The sequence below is a fragment of the Chrysemys picta genome, chromosome 4 (genome assembly GCF_011386835.1).
Source record: "Chrysemys picta bellii isolate R12L10 chromosome 4, ASM1138683v2, whole genome shotgun sequence".
In the NCBI taxonomy this organism is placed as follows: domain Eukaryota; kingdom Metazoa; phylum Chordata; order Testudines; family Emydidae; genus Chrysemys; species Chrysemys picta.
The window spans coordinates 10,677,474-10,695,902 of NC_088794.1; the positions used below are offsets into that span (position 1 = coordinate 10,677,474).

The 18,429-nt window shown below is 60.8% G+C and overlaps 1 protein-coding gene across 3 annotated transcripts; it reads left to right on the plus strand.

Moving 5' to 3' along the window:
• Positions 1–5,689: 5,689 nt before the first annotated feature.
• On the plus strand, positions 5,690–17,097 carry ALDH3B1 (aldehyde dehydrogenase 3 family member B1). 3 transcript variants are annotated; one of them, XM_065594539.1, is made up of 12 exons: positions 5,690–5,902; positions 6,750–6,882; positions 9,157–9,282; positions 10,735–10,897; positions 11,694–11,804; positions 12,060–12,180; positions 12,434–12,519; positions 12,760–12,841; positions 13,202–13,588; positions 13,896–14,062; positions 14,807–14,906; positions 15,551–17,097. In XM_065594539.1, exons 3-12 carry the CDS (start codon positions 9,206–9,208, stop codon positions 15,742–15,744), a joined length of 1,488 nt encoding a protein of 495 aa, XP_065450611.1. In that variant the 5' UTR covers positions 5,690–5,902; positions 6,750–6,882; positions 9,157–9,205; the 3' UTR covers positions 15,745–17,097. The 3 variants fall into 3 exon arrangements, with proteins under 3 accessions (XP_065450611.1, XP_065450610.1, XP_065450609.1); XM_065594538.1 differs by lacking the exon at positions 6,750–6,882 and having other exon boundaries at positions 5,691–5,902; XM_065594537.1 differs by lacking the exon at positions 5,690–5,902 and having other exon boundaries at positions 5,956–6,882.
• Positions 17,098–18,429: the final 1,332 nt, after the last annotated feature.

Genomic DNA, 18,429 nt, shown 5'->3' on the forward strand with positions numbered 1-18,429 from the left:
GGGTTTCGGGCAGCCATCCAACCAGTAGCGAGGCTGGCAGGTGAAGCTGGTGGCTGGGACCTGTGCCAGATCAGTAAGGCCCTTCCCTGTGGGCTCAGCAGTGAGGCAGTAAGGGGCAGGGGGCGCTGAGGCAAGGGGCCTGCACTCCAGCACGGAGACTGGCATGGCGCGGGAGCTGCTGGTGGAGTCGCCCCTCCCCACCCCCCCGGCAGGAGGGGTGAGGTGGGAGCTCGCTGCCAGGGATGGTGCCGAGGAGGAGGCGGGCGGACACCGCAATGGAAAGGCAGGGAGAGCCTTCACTGCGGGGGCCTCAGCTGGGCTGGATAGGTTGGCTGGGGCAGCGCAGCCAGGTTGGGCACCGTGCCCAGGGAATGAGTGGCGGGGGGACGGGTTGCCCAAAGCCCCTTGGTAACTCGATCGCCCGCCTTTGTTCCTGCAGTCAGGGATGCACCTGGCAATTCCCACTGCGTCCTGCCAAGCAGCTGTACAGGGGGGCACTGGCCGGGCCCTCGCTCGGGGGGGGGGGGGGGAAGCTGCCCAGGGCCTTGCCCTGGCTTCCAAAGCCCAGGCCTGGGATGGCACTGTTGGTGTGGGCAGCCTGTGGGCAGAATGGCCAGCCAGCTGAGCAGAGGGGGCATAGGAGCTTGGGGCAGGGCCCCGCTACCCAGCCTGACAAGCCCCAGCTGAGGGGCTGGCTGGGCAGCCCCAGAGAGTGAGAGCGCACGGCTTCCCTGGCTGTCTGGCTTCCCCCACGTAAGGGGGTGTGCGCGGCCAGCACCTTCCATCCTCTTAGAGAGCTACAAAGGGGCCGGGTGCCCCTGGTGTTGGGAGAACTTGTGCGCATGTGGGTGCAGGTGTGCCTGAGTGTGTGGGGGTGGGTGCAGGTGTGCCTAGGGGTGTGTGCGTGTGGGTGCAGGTGTGCCTGAGTGGGTGGGTGGGTGCAGGTGTGCCTAGGGGTGTGTGCGTGTGGGTGCAGGTGTGCCTGAGTGTGTGTGGGTGCAGGTGTGCCTAGGGGTGGGTGGGTGCAGGTGTACCTAGGGGTGTGCACATCTGGGTGCAGGTGTGTCTGAGTCTGTGGGTGTGGGGGGGGTGCAGGTGTGTCTGAGTGTGTGCACATGTGGATCCAGGTGTGCCTAGGGGTGTGTGTGGGTGGGTGCAGGTGTGCCTGAGTGTGTGTGTGGGGGGGTGGGTGCAGGTGCGCCTAGGGGTGTGTGAGTGTGGGTGCAGGTGTGCCTGCATGTGTGTGTGTCTGTGTGTGTGTGGGTGGGAGAGTGGGTGGGTGGGTGCAGGTGTGCCTGCATGTGTGTGGGGGGTGCAGGTGTGCTGGTGTGGGTGCAGGTGTGCCTAGGGGTGGGTGGGTGCAGGTGTACCTAGGGGTGTGCACATCTGGGTGCAGGTGTGCCTGAGTCTGTGGGTGGGGGGGGTGCAGGTGTGTCTGAGTGTGTGCACATGTGGATCCAGGTGTGCCTAGGGGTGTGTGTGGGTGGGTGCAGGTGTGCCTGAGTGTGTGTGTGTGGGGGGGGTGCAGGTGCGCCTAGGGGTGTGTGAGTGTGGGTGCAGGTGTGCCTGCATGTGTGTGTGTCTGTGTGTGTGTGGGTGGGAGAGTGGGTGGGTGGGTGCAGGTGTGCCTGCATGTGTGTGGGGGGTGCAGGTGTGCTGGTGTGGGTGCAGGTGTGCCTAGGGGTGTGTGCATGTGGGTGCAGGTGTGCCGGTGCAGGCATACCTGGGGGTGTGCGCGTGTGGGTGTATGTGTGTGTGTGTGGATACAGGTGTGGGTGGGTGGGTGTGCATGTGTAAGCACAGGGGTGTGGGTGTGCACAGGTATGCACATGTCTGTGTGAACCCATCTGCCAGGTGCCTGGGGGAGCAACAAGCTCCAGGCTCAGGCTGTAAAAGAAATCAAACTAGAGTTCCCTCCTGCTGCCCGGCTCCTATTTCTGACCTCGGGACATTAACGTGCCCCCTGCTGCCCCTTGGCCGTTGGTCCTCCCCCCTCACAGGCGCTCAGCGCCATGGGGAACACGGACCCCCAAGGATCCCTCTATTGCAGGAGATGGGAAAACCCAGAGCACCTCTCTGTATATTTCCAAACAAGAAAACCAGCTGAGCCCAGCTCCGTGCTTCTGGAGCCTGCTCCCCTCCCCGCTGGATTCAGGGAGCCTCTGTCTGCCTTAGCCAAGTCCAGATCTCTTAGCCCTACTGCACACGTGCTGCCCACCCAGCCTGCTGGAGTGGTGTGAACATACCTTGGGTCAGGGCTAACTCCGCTTTGTGCCGTTGCTGCTCCAGCCAGGCTCCCTGCTGAGGCCAGCTCAGCACCTCTACTGCCGCAGCTGCGCTCCCTGGCACGCGACGGGCCGGCTCCAGGACCCGCTCATCGCCTCCAGAGCACCAGTCTCTCTGCTGAGCTCGGAGCGTGTTACTTGCCCAGAGCTCACTGCTTCTCCAAGCGCGGCAACCCTCCTGCAGGGCTCATCTGCGCAATCCCGCTGCCCTTTCATGAGCACTGTCCGGTGACCCTCCACTGCCCCTCGAAGGTGCCCGGCTCGCTCGTTCATTGCACGGCTGACTCAGCGTCGTGGGTTGCAGTGTGGCGTTCCTGGGATCTTCTAGCGCTGTGACGCTTCCTGGGTCCCACTCGAAATCCAAGGATGGGCTTGAGCTCTCTGTCATTACCTGGGCCTGGCCATGGGATGAGAGCATCTATTTTAGGAGGTTTCAGAGTAGCAGCCGTGTTAGTCTGTATCCGCAAAAAGAAGAACAGGAGGACTTGTGGCACCTTAGAGACTAACAAATTTATTAGAGCATAAGCTTTCATGGGCTACAGCCCACTGCATCCGAAGAAGTGGGCTGTAGTCCACGAAAGCTTATGCTCTAATAAATTTGTTAGTCTCTAAGGTGCCACAAGTACTCCTGTTCTTATTTTAGGAGGGTCTGGACTTCCCCCTTCTTGGGGTGCGATGCGCCCTACCCGCGGAAGTGCCAGTTGTGCAGAAGAGCTGCATTCATTGCTGGCTTCGCTACCCGACCTGACACTCCCAGGAGCCTTGCTTCACTTTGTGCTCTTCCGAGCGCACAATCAGCTCATCAAATTACACCCGTGCTTGCGGTACATTCGCCCCCGCACACCTGCTTTCTCCACAGGCTGTTGGAATGAGGTGGTTCTCCAGCCGCGCCTTAGGGCACGTGCTCCAACTGAATCACCTGCTGCTCCCCTGGGTTCTCAGGCCCTGCTGCAAAGCTACCCCGGCTGGTTAGGCGCAACTCACGGACAACACCTGCTTCTACACGGAGGGCAAATCCCCTCTGCTTTCTGCAATACAACTTTCCTCTCGCACGAGTAGGATTTCCTTACCCAACCAAAGTCCACCAGCAACAGGCTTGGAGTGACCCCTCTCCCCGGGCACAGCACAATGCCACTGGCCCAAGCAGAATCATAGAATCTCAGGGTTGGAAGGGACCTTAGGAGGTCATCTAGTCCCACCCCCTGCTCAAAGCAGGGCCCATCCCCAGACAGATTTTTGCCCCAGTTCCCTAAATGGCCCCCTCAAGGATTGAACTCGCAACCCTGGGTTTAGCAGGCCAATGCTCAAACCACTGAGCGATCCCTCCCCGCTCCATGGCACAATCCTTTAGACAAGTGACACAGAAACCAACTCTGAGCAAACTCCGCAACACACGGAATTGTGGCTAAGCCGGCTTGAAATCTGATGCAAATAAAGCTGACCGGAGCTGGTTTCCCCTTCTCCCCGACAGCAGAGCGCCCCATCCCTAGAGAAGTGGTTCTCAAACTGTTTGTATTGGCGATGGCGACCCCTTTCACACTGCCTGCCTCTGAATGTGACCCCCCTCTTATAAATGAAACATTTTTTGTATTTCACACTATTTCAAATGTGAAATGTTTAAAATGCATTGACTTTTTCTCACCGCTTTTAAATTCAGACCAAAACACATTTGTATCAAAATTATTGTTACAGTATAAGCAGAAAAGTTATTTTTTTTTAAATAGTTACTGTTTAATACAGAGGGGCGGCCTCCTGCAGCCCTGTGCTGTGTCTGACCCCCGCCCCGGGAGGGACAGAGGCTGCTGGATCCCAAGGCGCCCTGGCTGGAAGAGCCCTGTGATGCAGATGCAGCATTGGGGTGAGGAGGAAGCACTGAGCTGGCCTTACAGCACCTCCACCTCTGCTGATACGCTTGGCTGGCGTCCTGTCCGGTGTGCCAGCCCTGCGCCTCCCACGCAGCTCGCGCTGGGCCGGCAGCTGCGACTACCCCCTGCCTGAGCAGTTGACGGGGGTGGGGATTCCCCCCTCCATTCAGTGCTAAGTCAGCTCTGCCCTCCCCCAGGGACCTGCTCCCCGTCTCGTTTCTGCTGACACAGGCCTTTGGCAGGTCTCCCCAGGGCAGCCCTACAAGAGCCAATGGCCCTGGGCCATTTACAACCATTAAGAGCAAATGAAGGCCAAGAACTTGGGTCCAGCTCCTTAAAGGGCTGGTGGATGTTGGGAGCTGAAAGACCTTTGAGGAGCTGGGCACTTAGTCCTGGGGGGGCCAGGGGATTGGGGCCTGGGGGGGGGGAGGCAGCGACAGGGCCCCATCCACACTGGAAAGGCAGGGGACTCGGGTTAAACTCAATCCACAACCAGTGGGAAAGGTTGGGAATGGCCAGGCCTGGGTGCCTTAAGTCTGCCCCCAGATTGGGGGTGCAGGCTGCGTCCTGGCCCACAGCAGGCTGCAGGAGATGTGCTGGGCAATTCACACAGCACAGACCCTGCAGAGCCCCCCACCCCTGCAGGTAGGGCTGGCAGCCTTGCTTTAGTGACGGCGGGGGAATTCATAGGCAACATTGGGTCTCCCCATGCAGAGCACTGGGGGAGCAAGGCAAGGCCATCTGGGTCTCACCCCTGTGCAGGGCCTGGAGCCCTCTTGCCCGGACATTAGCTCCTGGAGGTGACTTTGGCCTGGCTGCTTTCTGTCCTGGTGCCTCAGTTTCCCTTCTGTACCTGGGGCACCACTGCCACTACCCCTCGCTTACAGGAGCGGTAATTAGCAGGACAAGGATCAGGCATGCCAGTGGGAGGGGTAGACGTGCTGGCACAGGGCCCAGCTGTGCCACCGCCCACACAGGATTCTGTGGGATTATTAGGGTGTGGGGTTTTCAGATTCAGATCATGACTAATCCCAGCCAAGCTGATGGGTGGGAATCTGCCTGAGCCCCGGAAATTCAATCTCTGGGGCAGGTTCCCATTGGGGGGGCAGTGTGAGGGGAGAGGGAATACTGGGTGGGGCGGTGTGAGGGGAGGGGGGTTCCAGGGCAGGGTCCCAGGGGTGGTGGTGTGAGGAGAGTGGGGTTCCCAGGGCAGGGTCCCAGGGTGTGCGGTGTGAGGGGAGGGGGTTCCCAGGACAGGGTCCCGGGGGGGGGGGCGGTGTGAGGGGAGGGGGGTTCCCAGGGCAGGGTCCCAGGGTGTGCGGTGTGAGGAGGGGGTTCCCAGGACAGGGTCCTGGGGGGGGCGGTGTGAGGGGAGGGGGGTCCCAGGGAGCACTGTTCCCCAGGCTCCTGCGTGGCTCTGGAAGTTCCAGTGAGGCTGCACCAGTGGTGTGGCTGTGCCCAGCTCTCTGGGGTGCTCCCAGCGCCCCCTGGCAATCACCCCCATCTCCGAGGCGCTGCTCTGCTGTACATTTTTCACCCCGCTTTGTCTTTCCACAGAGGCAGGGAGCCATCCTGCCCTCCCTGATGTGCCCAATTGGCTCCACCCGCCCACGGGGATTGCCGGGGTGAAGCACTGAGCAAACAACACTGCCGAGAGGGCTGAGTCGGAGGAAATCCCTGAGAGAAGCCAGCGAGGTGCCGAGCTCCCACCTCAACAGCACCCAACTCCGGAGTGCATGGGCAGCACCTCAGGTACACACCCCTTGCTGAGCCATTGCAATGGGGCGTCCGGCCTGGAACAGGGCCTTTCCCCTCTAGGGATGCCTGTTCCACTCCGGCCCCAGGGTGGGGCACTGGCTGGCTGGGGGTGGGGGGGAAGGAACATAGGCCCTTTCCCCTCTATGGGGTGCTGGCTCTGATCCAGGCCCAGAGCATGCAGCTGGCTCAGGGGGGCAGGGAATGGGATATGGGCCTACTCCAATCCAGCCCTGGGGAGTGGGGAGGGCAGGCTTGCTCGTGTTTGTGTGTGTGGGGAGAATGGGAAATGGGCCTTTCCCCTCTAGGAGGCGCCAGTTCCTATCTGCTCCCAGGGTGCAGGGCTGGCTGGCTCAGAGGGTCAGGGAATGGGCAGGGGGCCTTTCCCCTCTAGGGGGTGCTGGCTCTGATCCAGGCCCAGGCCAGGAACGAGTTGGAGTCGGTGCTGTCTGATATCTCCTGGTGGCCCCGTGTGGACAGTGTCGGGGTCTGTAGACTGGGTCCAGCTCACCAGGCGGCTAATGCAATAAGTGCAAATAGCACCTTGTGGGGAAGTGTCAGCGTGGCTGGGCTCTGGGGCAGCTTCTTGCCCCCTTGCCAGAGGAGGTCCCAGCCCTTCTGCTGTCTGGTGAGTGAGCGGAGCCAGGAGAGGCTTGTGGTAAGGCCCTGGGTGCTGTGCCCAGCCCTGGGCTGGCGGCTTGAGGACCACCCGGGATGCAAGGGCCAGAGACCCATGCAGGGATACCCAAGGCACGGGGGGCAAAAATGGACACCACTATTTACCTCTCTCCATTCTGAAAACTGACCATTTATTCCTACCCTTTGTTTCCTATCTTCTAACCAGTTACCAATCCATAAGAGGACTTTGCTTAATAGGGATCGTGTCAAAGGCTTTCTGAAAGTCCAAGTACACTGTATCCACTGGATCACTCTTGTCTACATGCTTGTTGACCCCCTCAAAGAATTCTAGTAGATTGGTGAGGCATGATTTCCCTTTACAAAAACCATGTTGACTCTTCCCCAACAAATCGTGTTCATCTATGTGTCTGATAATTCTGTTCTTCACTACAGTTTCAACCAATTTGCCTGGTACTTAAGATAACTCGCTGATCGTCCCGCTTTCTCAGTCTGAGGCAGGAGTCGTCCCCTCTTGCGCTCTCCTGCTCGTGCTTCCTCCTGGTATCCCATTTCCCCACTTACCTCAGGGCTTTGGTGTCCTTCCCCCGGTGAACCTAGTTTAAAGCCCTCCTCACTAGGTTAGCCAGCCTGCTTGCGAAGATGCTCTTCCCTCTCTTCGTTAGGTGGAGCCCGTCTCTGCCTAGCATTCCTCCTTCTTAAAAAAACCATCCCATGGTCGAAGAATCCAAAGCCTTCTCTCTGACACCACCTGCGTAGCCATTTGTTGACTTCCACGATTCGATGGTCTCTACCCAGCCCTTTTCCTTCCACAGGGAGGATGGATGAGAACACCACTTGCGCCTCAAACTCCTTGATCCTTCTTCCCAGAGCCACATAGTCTGCAGTGATCCGCTCAAGGTCATTCTTGGCAGTATCATTGGTGCCCACGTGGAGAAGCAGGAAGGGGTAGCGATCCAAGGGCTTGATGAGTCTCAGCAGTCTCTCTGTCACATTGTGAATCCTAGCTCCTGGCAAGCAGCACACTTCTCGATTTTCCCGGTTGGGATGGCAGATAGATGACTCAGTCCCCCTGAGGAGGGAGTCCCCGACCACCACCATCCGCCTCCTTCTCTTGGGAGCGGTGGCCGTGGAACCCCATCCCTAGGACAGCGCATCTCATGCCTTCCAATCGGTGGAATCTCCTGCTCCCTTCCCTCAGATGTATCATCTAGTCCACTCTCCGCATTAGTACCTGTGGAGAGAACATGAAGACGGTTGCTCACCCGTCTCTGCATTGCTGGTACGTGGACGCTCCTCTTTCTTCTTCTGGAGGTCACATGCTGCCAGATTTCTTCACCGTCCCTCTGTCCCCACTGCGCAGCCTGCTCTGATTCTTCAGAACGTTGTGCCCGTAGACGTAGAAAATCTTCATTTTCTCTTATGCAACGCAGGGTCGATACTTGTTTCTCCAGACCTCGAACCTTCTCTTCCAATATGGAGACCAGTTTGCACTTTGTACAGACAAAATCGCTCCTGTCCTGTGGAAGACAGACAAACATGGGACATGAGGACCAGCCCTGGGACAGGGGACAGGCCCAGGACAGGGAGGGGAGCTGGCAGTCAGATGGCTGAGTCCCATGGGTCCCAGCTGCTGTCCTCGGGCCTGTTCGGGCCTGCTGCCCGAGCGATATGCAGAGATCAGAGCCAGTTGCCCAGGGGCTCCTAGACCCACACGTCTCCTCTCACTGCTCAGACCTGCCTGGGGTGGGTCGCACCCCCTCCTTGGACAAGCTGGGCCTCCCCCGGGCAGAGAGGCGGACTAGCGGCTCCGACAGGTTTGGCCTGTTACCAGTGCCTGGGAACGTAGCGGGTGGGGTGGCTGGGTGACAGGCTCCTGCTCCCCGTCCTAGCACGCACCCAGGAAGGAGCTTGCGTTCGCTGTGCACCCCAGGCTAAGCTTTGGGCTCTCCGCTCCCCTCTGCTGGTCACACCGTGTCCCAGGCTCAGGGCTCTGCTCCTGCGCTCTCCAGCCAGGGAGAGAACGCCGGCAGAGTCCGGTCCCCTGCGCCCAGCAGGAACAAACAGGAGGCAGGTCACTTGCTCAGAAATCCAAGTCTGCTGCTCCCAAAGGCAGCCCGGTCTCTGCTTCCTCCAGGGCCCCGCTCTCTGCTGCATCTCTCGCTGCATGACTGCTATTTCACTCACAACCAGTCAGTTTCCCCCTCTTGCCCCACCCCCCACATTTGCAATCAGTCCCAGAGAAACTCCTTCGCTTGTTTCAGAGTGCTAACCGTGTTAGTCTGTAGCAGCAAAAAGAACAGGAGTATTTGTGGCACCTTAGAGACTAACAAATTTATTTGGGCATAAGTTTTTGTGGGCTAACCCCCCCCACTGGGTTTTAGCCCACAAAAGCTTATGCCCAAATAAATGTTAGTCTCTAAGGTGCCACAAGTACTCCTTGTTCCTTAGCTTGTGATTAGCTTTGCCATGAGGTTCATTGCCTTGGACAGTGGCTTCCTGCTGTTTCCAGCTATCACTACACAAAATTATATTTAATTGCGCCATTCCTTTGGCCTGAAAAACAGGTGCTTAGCACAGCCATTGGCTTTAACCAGGTCTATGACTTTCTATAGATCAAAGACACGTTTGTTGAAAGCCACCAGCACCTTCCAGGTTAACAACATGGACACAAAAGGAGACACCCCAGGGAAGGCGCCCACGGGTAGCGACACAGGCAAGACGGACTCCACAGCTGCTGGGTGAGGGGCCGAGTGCCTAGAGACACCAAACTCTGTGGGTCACCACAGCTGTCAGGGAGGTGTGGTGCAGAGCGGAGTGGGTGAACTAGCGGGTTTAAGGCTTGGGGCAGCCGGACCCCCCCCACACAAAGGGGACCCAGGCCAAGCCCTGTTGGCTGCAGCAGGGTTAGGGCCTAGGAGGGGAGTGGCAGTGCTGGGCTCTTGCGCTAAGCCACCAGTCCCTGCCCCTCAGAGCATCTCACTGGGGAGAGCACCCAATGGCAGAGTCTCCTCCCAATCAAACCAACACACAGCACGGCCAGGCAGAGCCCAGCCTCACACTGATAGCAGGGAGCCATGGGCCACAGGCCAGTAGGGTCACACCTGTGTGGGACACTGATCGGAGGATAAATCAATAACTCTGAACAACTGCAGGGCATAGCTGGGATAGAACCCAGAGGTCCTGGCTCCCAGCTGCCCCCCACTCTAATCATCAAACCTCACTGCCCTCCCCAAGCCAGGAAAGAACACAGGAGCCCTAGCCCCCAGGCCCACCCCGCCTCTAACCACCAGATCCCTCTCCCCAAGTTGGGCTAGAACCCAGGAGTCGTGGCTGAGAGCACCCCGCTCTAACCCAGCGATAGAACCGAGGAGCCCTGCCTGCCCCCTGCTCTAACCACCAGACCAGACCCCACATCCGTCACAGAGCAGGGATACAACCCAGAAGTCCTGGCTTCCAGCGCTGGTGGCTCTAGGTCTCTGCCCTCCCCTGACTCAGCCCGGCCCCAGACAATCACTGTCCTCCACCAGAGGACCGGTGCCCAATCATCATCAGCATAATAGGAACGGGGCGGGGCTGGGCCAATCAAAACACCCACAACTGGTATCTGGTACGGAGGGGATCAGGTACCGAGGGTGATGCCCACTGCAGGGGGCGGGGCTAACAGGTAGTGGGGTGGGGCCTGTTGCAGGGGCAGGGTGATCAGGCAGTGAGGCTGGGGCTCGCTCCATGGGGCGGTAGGGGGCAGAAGAGGGTTGTGGGATAGTGTCCAAGTTGGGGCTGCCCCCCAGTCCCTGATTTCACTGTAATTCCCACCCCTTTGGGCCCCTCTGGCGCTGGACCACTCCCCTCCCCACCTGCACCCCCCCAAAGGTGCAGCCCCCCCACTGCCTGTGCCTCCTCACCATGGGGGTCAGGGTTGGGGACTGTGGAGATGGGTGAGGTCAGAGGCTCAGAGGCCATGGGGATGGGCAGAGGCTGCAGGGGGAGAAGGGCTAGGGTCTCAGAGGCTGTGGGGATGGGCAGGGGATGCAGGGGAAGGGGAGTGGGGGCTTAGAAGCTGTGGGGATGCAGGGGGAAGGATCAGAGGCTGTGGAGATGGGTGGGGGTCAGTGGCTGTGTGGATGGAGAGCCGGGGATGGGGCGAGGACTCCGGGTTCCCCCAGCACAGGCTGACCTGCCCCCTCCTCCAGCATGAGCCCCTATGTGAGTTTGGTGAGCAGCCTGCGCTCTGCCTGGCTCACGGGGAAGACGCGCGCCGCTGAGCACCGGGTCTCCCAGCTGGAGGCGCTGGGCCGCTTCCTGGATGACAAGAAGCAGCCCATCCTGGATGCCATGGCCTCGGACATGCGCAAGGTGAGTCAGATGGGGCTGAGCCCAGAGCCCAGCACAGGGCAAGGGGGGGCAGGGTTGGGGGGGAATGGGAGTCTCCCTGGGGATCCCCCACAGCACAGAGAGCAGGGGGCACACTGGGGTCTCGTCTGCCCTGGTTCCTGGCCTACCCTCCTCCCCGCAGGAGTGGAGGACTGTGGGTCGTGCACTAAGCGAGGTGATTGCGGCGTGTGGTCCCCTCTCTCCTCCCCTGGGGGTGGGTCTGTGTCTGTGCAGGTGGGGGTGTTTTGGTAGGGCCTAGTTAAATGTCCTTACTGCCCTGGGTTCTGTTAGCAAAGGCCAGTGGGAGCAGCGCCTGCCCTTGGACGGGGAAGGCTGGGACGACCCTTAGTTCCCGGGACAGTTTGTTCCCTGGGCTGTGACCAGCCCCCAAGGAGGCTCTGTCTCCTGCACAGATGAGATCTGCCTGGTGACAGAGAGTCCCCCTGACCCAAGGAGTGGAGCTGTTGACCCCGGTCCCCATCCCAGGGCTTTAGGCTCTGTTAGATGCGCCGGGCCCAGGCCATGGAGTGCTGAGATGCGCCGGATCCAGCCCTGGTCTCTCTAGTCCATGGGGCGCCAGTGCCGGGCGAGAGGACGGGGTGAGGGGCTCCTGGCAGCCTGTGGCGCTGAGGAGATAAACTGTGGTGACCTGCACCTACTGGCGTTTCCTGTGGGCGGGACGGCTCTGTGCCCAGGCCTGTCGTGTTGCTGGGGGCCAGCTGGGAGGTGACAAAGGTGATGGGCAGGGGATGAAGCTAACGCTGCTCTGTGCCCCCAGCCCCCCTTGGAGGTGGAGCTCTCCGAGATCATCCTGGTCAGGAACGAGGTGAACTACGCGCTCAACAACCTGTCCAGCTGGATGAAGGACGAGTTTGTGGAGAAGAACCTGGTAAGGGGAGACGCGTCCCTGGGGCTGAGCGGGCAGGGGAACCCCGCTGGGGCTGAGCTGTGGGGATGGGGGAGGAAACACCCCCCCAGGTGGAGGCCTGGGGCAGGCGGGACCAAGTATTCAGGGCTGAGCCGGGACATGCCCCCACATCCAAGCTAGGGCTCCTGTCCCCACGGTCGAGTTCAGTCCCCCACACCCACCCCAGGACCTGGGACCTGCTCCCCAAAGCTCCTGATGCCGAGGCCTCCCCCACAGGTGACTCAGCTGGACACGGCCTTCATCCACAAGGAGCCCTATGGAGTGGTGCTGATCATTGGGCCCTGGAACTACCCCTTGAACCTCATCCTGGTGCCCCTGATCGGGGCCATCGCTGCTGGTGAGTCAGGGACCTAAACCCCCCAAGCCTGGAACCTGCCCCAGGCAGAGGTCCCACCCCCAGCATGGGTCCCACATGATTTGGGGCAGGGCTCCCGACCTACAACCTCCCGCAGCCCCAAATGAGGCTCCTGGTGCGTTCGCCAGGGACACCTCCCTGCAGTGCCCCCCGGTGGTGGGTCAGGGTGCTGCGGCGAGGCCCCGGGGTGGGGAGGTGTCTGTGCTGCGCAGTGACATCCCGCCTGCCCCCCCAGGGAACTGTGTCATCATCAAACCCTCCGAGATCAGCAGCAGCACCGAGAAGCTCCTGGCTGAGACGCTGCCCAACTACCTGGACAAGGTAAGGAGCTGCCCCCTCCCCTGGCACCACGCCCATCTCCTGTTCCCAAGGCGCTGAGCCACATCTGCAGGCCTAGCACCATGCCCAGCCCCCTACCCCATGCCGAGCTGGCCCCCATGCCCCAGCCCCCCACACCCAGCTAGCCTCTGTGCCTCCCCAGTATCTCGACCTCTGGAGTGGGGCAGAGTAAAGGGGGCAGGATGAGGATCACCTCACACACCCTCCCCTTTCCAATTGCAGGACTGCTTTGCCGTGGTCACTGGGGGCCCTGCGGAGACCACCCAGCTGCTGGAGAACAAGTTCGACTACATCTTCTTCACTGGTATGTCCCAAGTGACCCAGCCCCCTCCCCTCTCCATGATCCCCTCCCCTTTCACTCCAAGGGAAACCGTTCAGCCCCCCCTACACACGTCCTCTGCCTTTCCTCTCCCAAGGGGCTGCCCCCAGAGACCAGTGCCAGGGTGCACACCCAGGGCCTCGGCGTTGTCCTGACTGAGCCAGGAGGGGGCTCTCCGGGGCTGGGATCCCAGCTCAGTGACGCTCTGGGCCCTGAGGCCCCTGAAGATGGGAGCTGGGAGTGACTGGAGCCCCCAGCCAGATGCAGGGTCCTTCCCCCTCCTGGGTGAGGCCAGGTGGAAGAGTGGCAGGTCTCTGCTCTGATGTGTCTCCCCCACCCCCGCAGGTAGCCCCCGAGTGGGCAAGATCGTGATGGCAGCTGCGGCCAAGCACCTGACGCCGCTGACCCTGGAGCTGGGGGGCAAGAACCCCTGCTACGTGGCCGACGACAGCGACATGCAGAACGTGGCCAACCGGCTGGTCTGGGGGCGCTGCTTCAATGCGGGGCAGACCTGCATCGCGCCCGACTACGTGCTGTGCAGCGTTGAGACGCAGGAGAAGCTGCTGCCCGCCCTGCGTCACGCCATCACCCAGTTCTTCGGCCCCGAGCCCCGGGAGTCGCCCGACTTCGCCCGCATCATTAGTGACAAGCAGTTCCAGCGCATCCTGGCCCTGCTGGGCAGCGGGCGCGTGGCCATCGGGGGGCAGACGGACGACAGGGAGCGCTACATCGGTGAGGGCCCCGCCACCAGGGTCCAGGGCTCTGGGGGATCCATGCCAGGGTGCAGGGCTCTGGGGGACCCACCCATGCCAGGGCACTGGGCTCTGGGGGATCCATGCCATGGCGTGGGGCTCTGGGCTGAGTATCCAGGGATCCAGGCAGGGCAGGGGGAGCCCCAATGGTAGAGAAATGAGCGCTGGGAGCAGGGCCTGTGGGGAGTTCCAGTGGCAGGGCAGGGCTGGATGGGGACCGACACATGGCGGATCAGGGCTGCCATATGACCCTGTGCAGTGAGTGATGCCCCCCCCCCCCCCCACAGCCCCCACGGTGCTGGCGGACGTGCAGCCGTCGGAGCCTGCCATGCAGGAGGAGATCTTCGGGCCCGTCCTGCCCATCGTCACCGTGCCCAACGTGGACGAAGCCATCGCCTTCATCAACAGCCAGGAGCGGCCGCTGGCCGTGTACGTCTTCGCCTCCGACAGCAAGGTGCGGGGCAGGGATCTAGGGCGAGTTCTGGCTGAGGACTCACGCCCGGGCCCAGGGCAGGCTCCGTGCTGGAACCGGCCTTACACCCATTCACTGCTGGGCCAGGAGGGGGCAGCGTTTGCAGGTGACCCCCCACCCTGGGGCTAGTCGCCACAGGAGAACGGCTCTGCTTTGCACCCCAGGGCAGCAGCCCCCGTGTGGACACTCTTGGGTGGGTTCGGGAGCAGATGCGCTGGGCTTCATTCCAGTAGATTGGGAAGAGGCCGAAGCTGCACCCCTGTGAAGCGGAGTGAGAGCGTCCAGACGCGGGCGGCACTGTGAGACTGTACGACCAGCATGAAACCAGCCTAGATCTCTGTCAGCCGTGAGGACAGAACTGGGGCCCTTCAGGGGTCAGCACAGGGCCCCAGCCGCAGAGTCACCCTGTGTGCATCATGCACACAGTGCATGGCACTGTCTGGTGGGTAGCAGAGGCTGCCCTGGTGCCTGCAGCCCCCTTGATTCTGTGTTGGTCTGACTGGGGCAGCAGAGGACGGGCTGGAGAACATGGCTGGGCTGGATAGGAATTGGAGAGACTGCCCCAGTGTCCCACACCCCACCTGGGCCTGGTCGCCCCTCCCGGAGGGAAGCAGCTGTGTGGGAGGGGCTCCGGGTCAGCTGATGGGGTGGCACTGGGGGAGGAGCTGCGGTTGGGTATCAGGTGGGAATGGGGCTCCCTCACTCCCCATCTCTGCTTCCCCCCAGCTGGTGCGTCAGGTGCTGGAGCGGACGAGCAGCGGCGGTTTTGGTGCCAACGACCCCATGATGCAAACGACGCTAATCTCGCTGCCCTTCGGTGGGATTGGTACGTCTGGGCCCCCAGCCAACCCGTTCCCTGCCCCCCAGGTGGGGACCGAGCCCCTGGGAGCCATTAGATACACAGCCCGGGGAAGGGGCCTGTCTGCCATGGAGCTCCTGGAACGTCGGGCCCTGGCTCTAACCAGCTCCAACCATTGCAGCCCGGAGCCGTGCAGCGGCGCAGTCCTAGAAGAGCGTGTGGCCGCCCACCGCTGACCCAGATGCCTGCAGAGACATGGGCTGGGAGCAGGGCCCAGCATCTCTGCCCAGGGCATAGTGCACACACTGGGCCTCAGCTGGGGACACTGGGACCGCACGGAGCGGCCCAGGGACCTGCTGCTCGGCTGCGTCTCCTCCGGTGTCACTAGGGCCTGCAGCTATGCCATGGCTGAGTTTCGCTCTGTGGGCAGAGCCCTGGGGGCTGGGATCCATCATGGGAGGGTGCGTGGCTGGGCCCCATGCCCGAGGTTGAGCCGTGCTGTGTGGGCAGGGCCCAGTGGGCTGGGATCGTACCGTGGGGGTGGGTGCGGCTGGGCCCCATGACTGAACTGTGCTGTGTGGGCAGGGCCCAGTGGGCTGGGATCGTACAGGGGGAGGGGGCGCGGCTGGGCCCTGCCCTGTGCCCGTATCCGAGCTGTGCTCTGTTTCTAGGGAACAGCGGCCTGGGCTCGTACCACGGCAAGTTCAACTTCGACACCTTCTCTCACCACCGCGCCTGCCTCCTGCGCAGCATGGGCCTGGAGCCCATGAACTCCCTGCGCTACCCACCCTACAGCGAGCGCAAAATGGGGCTGGTGACTTCTGCCTTCGAGATCAAGCGCAAGGGCACCTGCACCCTGCTGTGACGGGAGGGTCGGCCCAGCCCATCCCAACCACCCAGCACCACACAACCTCCTGGCTGCCTGACGGCCTTGGGGGAAGAAGGCCTGGCTGACCTTAGGAGGCCCCCTCCAAAGGGGGTTAAATACCCTTCCTCCGACTCCTTCATCTTCCTGGGGAGAGGGGCACCGCTTCCTCCATCCCATCCCTGGGAGCTCCTGCCCGTCCTAGCCCAGCCTCTTGCTTCCCCATCTCCAGCTGCTTGGGTGGTGGGGAGAGAGCATCCCCCACGGAGACAGATGCTGGGAGGGGGGAAATGCCAAGGGGGCTGCCCAGGAATGACCCCCCCCCAAGCCAGGGAGACATGTGGGACCTGTAATCCCAGTGGTGCCCTCCCACACTGGTGCCCCCACAGGCTGCTGCTGTGTTGCCCAGGAAGGGCAGTGCCATCCTCCCATGGCGTGCTGGGGGAAGGCAGGTGTCCTGGAGCCGAAGGACCCTGCTCCGAGGGGGACGAGGGCCGAAGGGGCAGTAAGGGCAGCCTGCGACCCAGCCTGCTCTCAGGGAATCACTCCTGCCTCAGCTGTGCTGGCTTAGTCTCATTCTCCCATCATGCTCTCTGCTCTCCGCCCATCGCTGCCTGTGCCCCCTGCTCTGTGCTTTGCCCTGCGTAGATTTTGGTTTAGTAAAGACTTGGTGTTGAACTCGCCTGCCTGGCCTGGTCCTGCAGGGCCTTCGCCCTCCCTGGCTCTGGCCCAGCGGGCAGCATGGGCGGGGCTGGGGTGAGACTCCCAGAGAGGGGACTAGGCACAGCAGACAGATCGGCCAGGGTGTGCCCCCCACCCCCATCTTCTCCCTGCTGTCAAGGAGCAGCTTGTGGGAGAATGAAAGATGGGGAGCACTAGCCGGGGGGAGCCCTGCAGGTTGGAATTGAGGGGCACTAGCGAGGGGGGCAGGGCTGGGACAGCAGGAGTCTGTGGGTCAGCATTAATGGGCACTGGCACAGCTGGGGGTAGGAGGAGCCCAGGGCTGGGACAGAAGGGGGCTGAGGGTCAGGATTGAGGGCTATTGGAAGAGCTGTGGGGGGAGCCCAAGGCTGGGATAAGAGGGGGCTGTGGGTGGCCCCAGTGGGCTAAAGTCAAAGTGTGAGTTAATTTTTGAGTCCTTCACTGCAAGTGGCCCAAGCCAGCTCCAAGGGCCCCATCCCTCTGTTCTTCCCCATGGCCACAGCTCAGTGCCTCTGGGGCCGGGCACTTGGGGGGAAGCCCCTGAGAGCTGGCTGTGGGCTCTCTGGGCAGTGGGGGTGTGGAGGGAATTCCTTAGCAGGGCCAGTGGCAAACCAGGGTTCCTCATGGCAGAGCTGGGAGTACCCCCAGAGGTACAGACTGCATGGCTGAGCCCTGCAGTGCAGACTGACCGTGCCACATCGCTGTCTGCGTATGCACAGACTTAGCCCCTCGGCCACACCCACCTCCTCGGGGCCAAAACAAAACCCACGTCCCTGAGCCCTGGCAAATAGCGAATCCCACAGGGCAAGGGTGGGTCCCCTCTGCTGTGGCTGCCCCCTGCAGCCTTTGTGCTCATAGCTGGGGCTCAGGGGCCCAGGTTCAAAGACAGCTTAGGAACCCCCCTCCCTTTTTATTGCACATGAAGGAGTTTGTGATGTTTCAGTTTCCTTTTCATCTCACTTGTGGAATTGGCCCAGCCAGAAGAACAGGGACTGACCCGCCCGGGACTGCTCCTACAGCCGCTGGGCCAGGACATGCCACTTTAGATGGGCATGTGCTCCCATGCGCAGTGGTAATGTCCAGTGGGGCCATGACTGTACTCCATGGATGAGGACACAAAGTGCCTCACCCATCCCCCCTGCCCAGCTAAAAACAGCCCCCATCACCTCACCCATCCCCTTCCACCCAGCCAGACAACCCCCATTGCCTCACCCATCCTGCCTTGCCTAGCCACAACCCCACTCCAGTCCTTGTCCCCCAATTAAAAACCATTTGGAATGAGATTTAGGAATTGTTTAAAAACATTTCACTAGATACCCAAAGAAGTCACAATCAAGAAGAAAGACCACACTGGCTAAAAAACAACCTAACTTAGAGGGAAGTGAAGTCAGTAATAGAAAATATATATATAAGAAATGGAAGACAAGGCAGGTTGATAGTATTGGATAGAAATCAGAAGCTAGGAATAGTAGAAAATTGATTCATAGATTCTAGGAGTGGAAAGGACCTCGAGAGGTCATCGAGTCCAGTGCCCTGCGGAGGAGGCGGAGTGGAGGTGATCTGGGGCAGGGAGTGGTTCCCCTGTGCACCCCTCTCCCTCCCCCCGATACCATGGGCGGCCCTCTCCGCGCCCCCCCCCCCCCCCCAGCTCATCTCCACTCCACTTCCTTGTCTGAGCAGGCTTTTCGACACCCACGACCACTAGGCGCCCTAGGCGGTCGCCTAGTTCACCTAGTGATTGCGCCGGCCCAGCGTTTTAAAAATATACTAGAAACAAAAAGAATCAGAACAGGGTATCGGTCCATTACTCAATGGAAATAGAATGGTCAATAATAATGCCAGAAATAACAAAAGTGTTCAATAAATATTTCAGTTCCGTATTTGGGAAAAAGTTGTATGATGGAGTTGTAAAATATGATGATGACTCTTTCCATTCCACTAGTATCTCAGCAGGATTTAAAACAGCAGCTACCAGAATGAGAC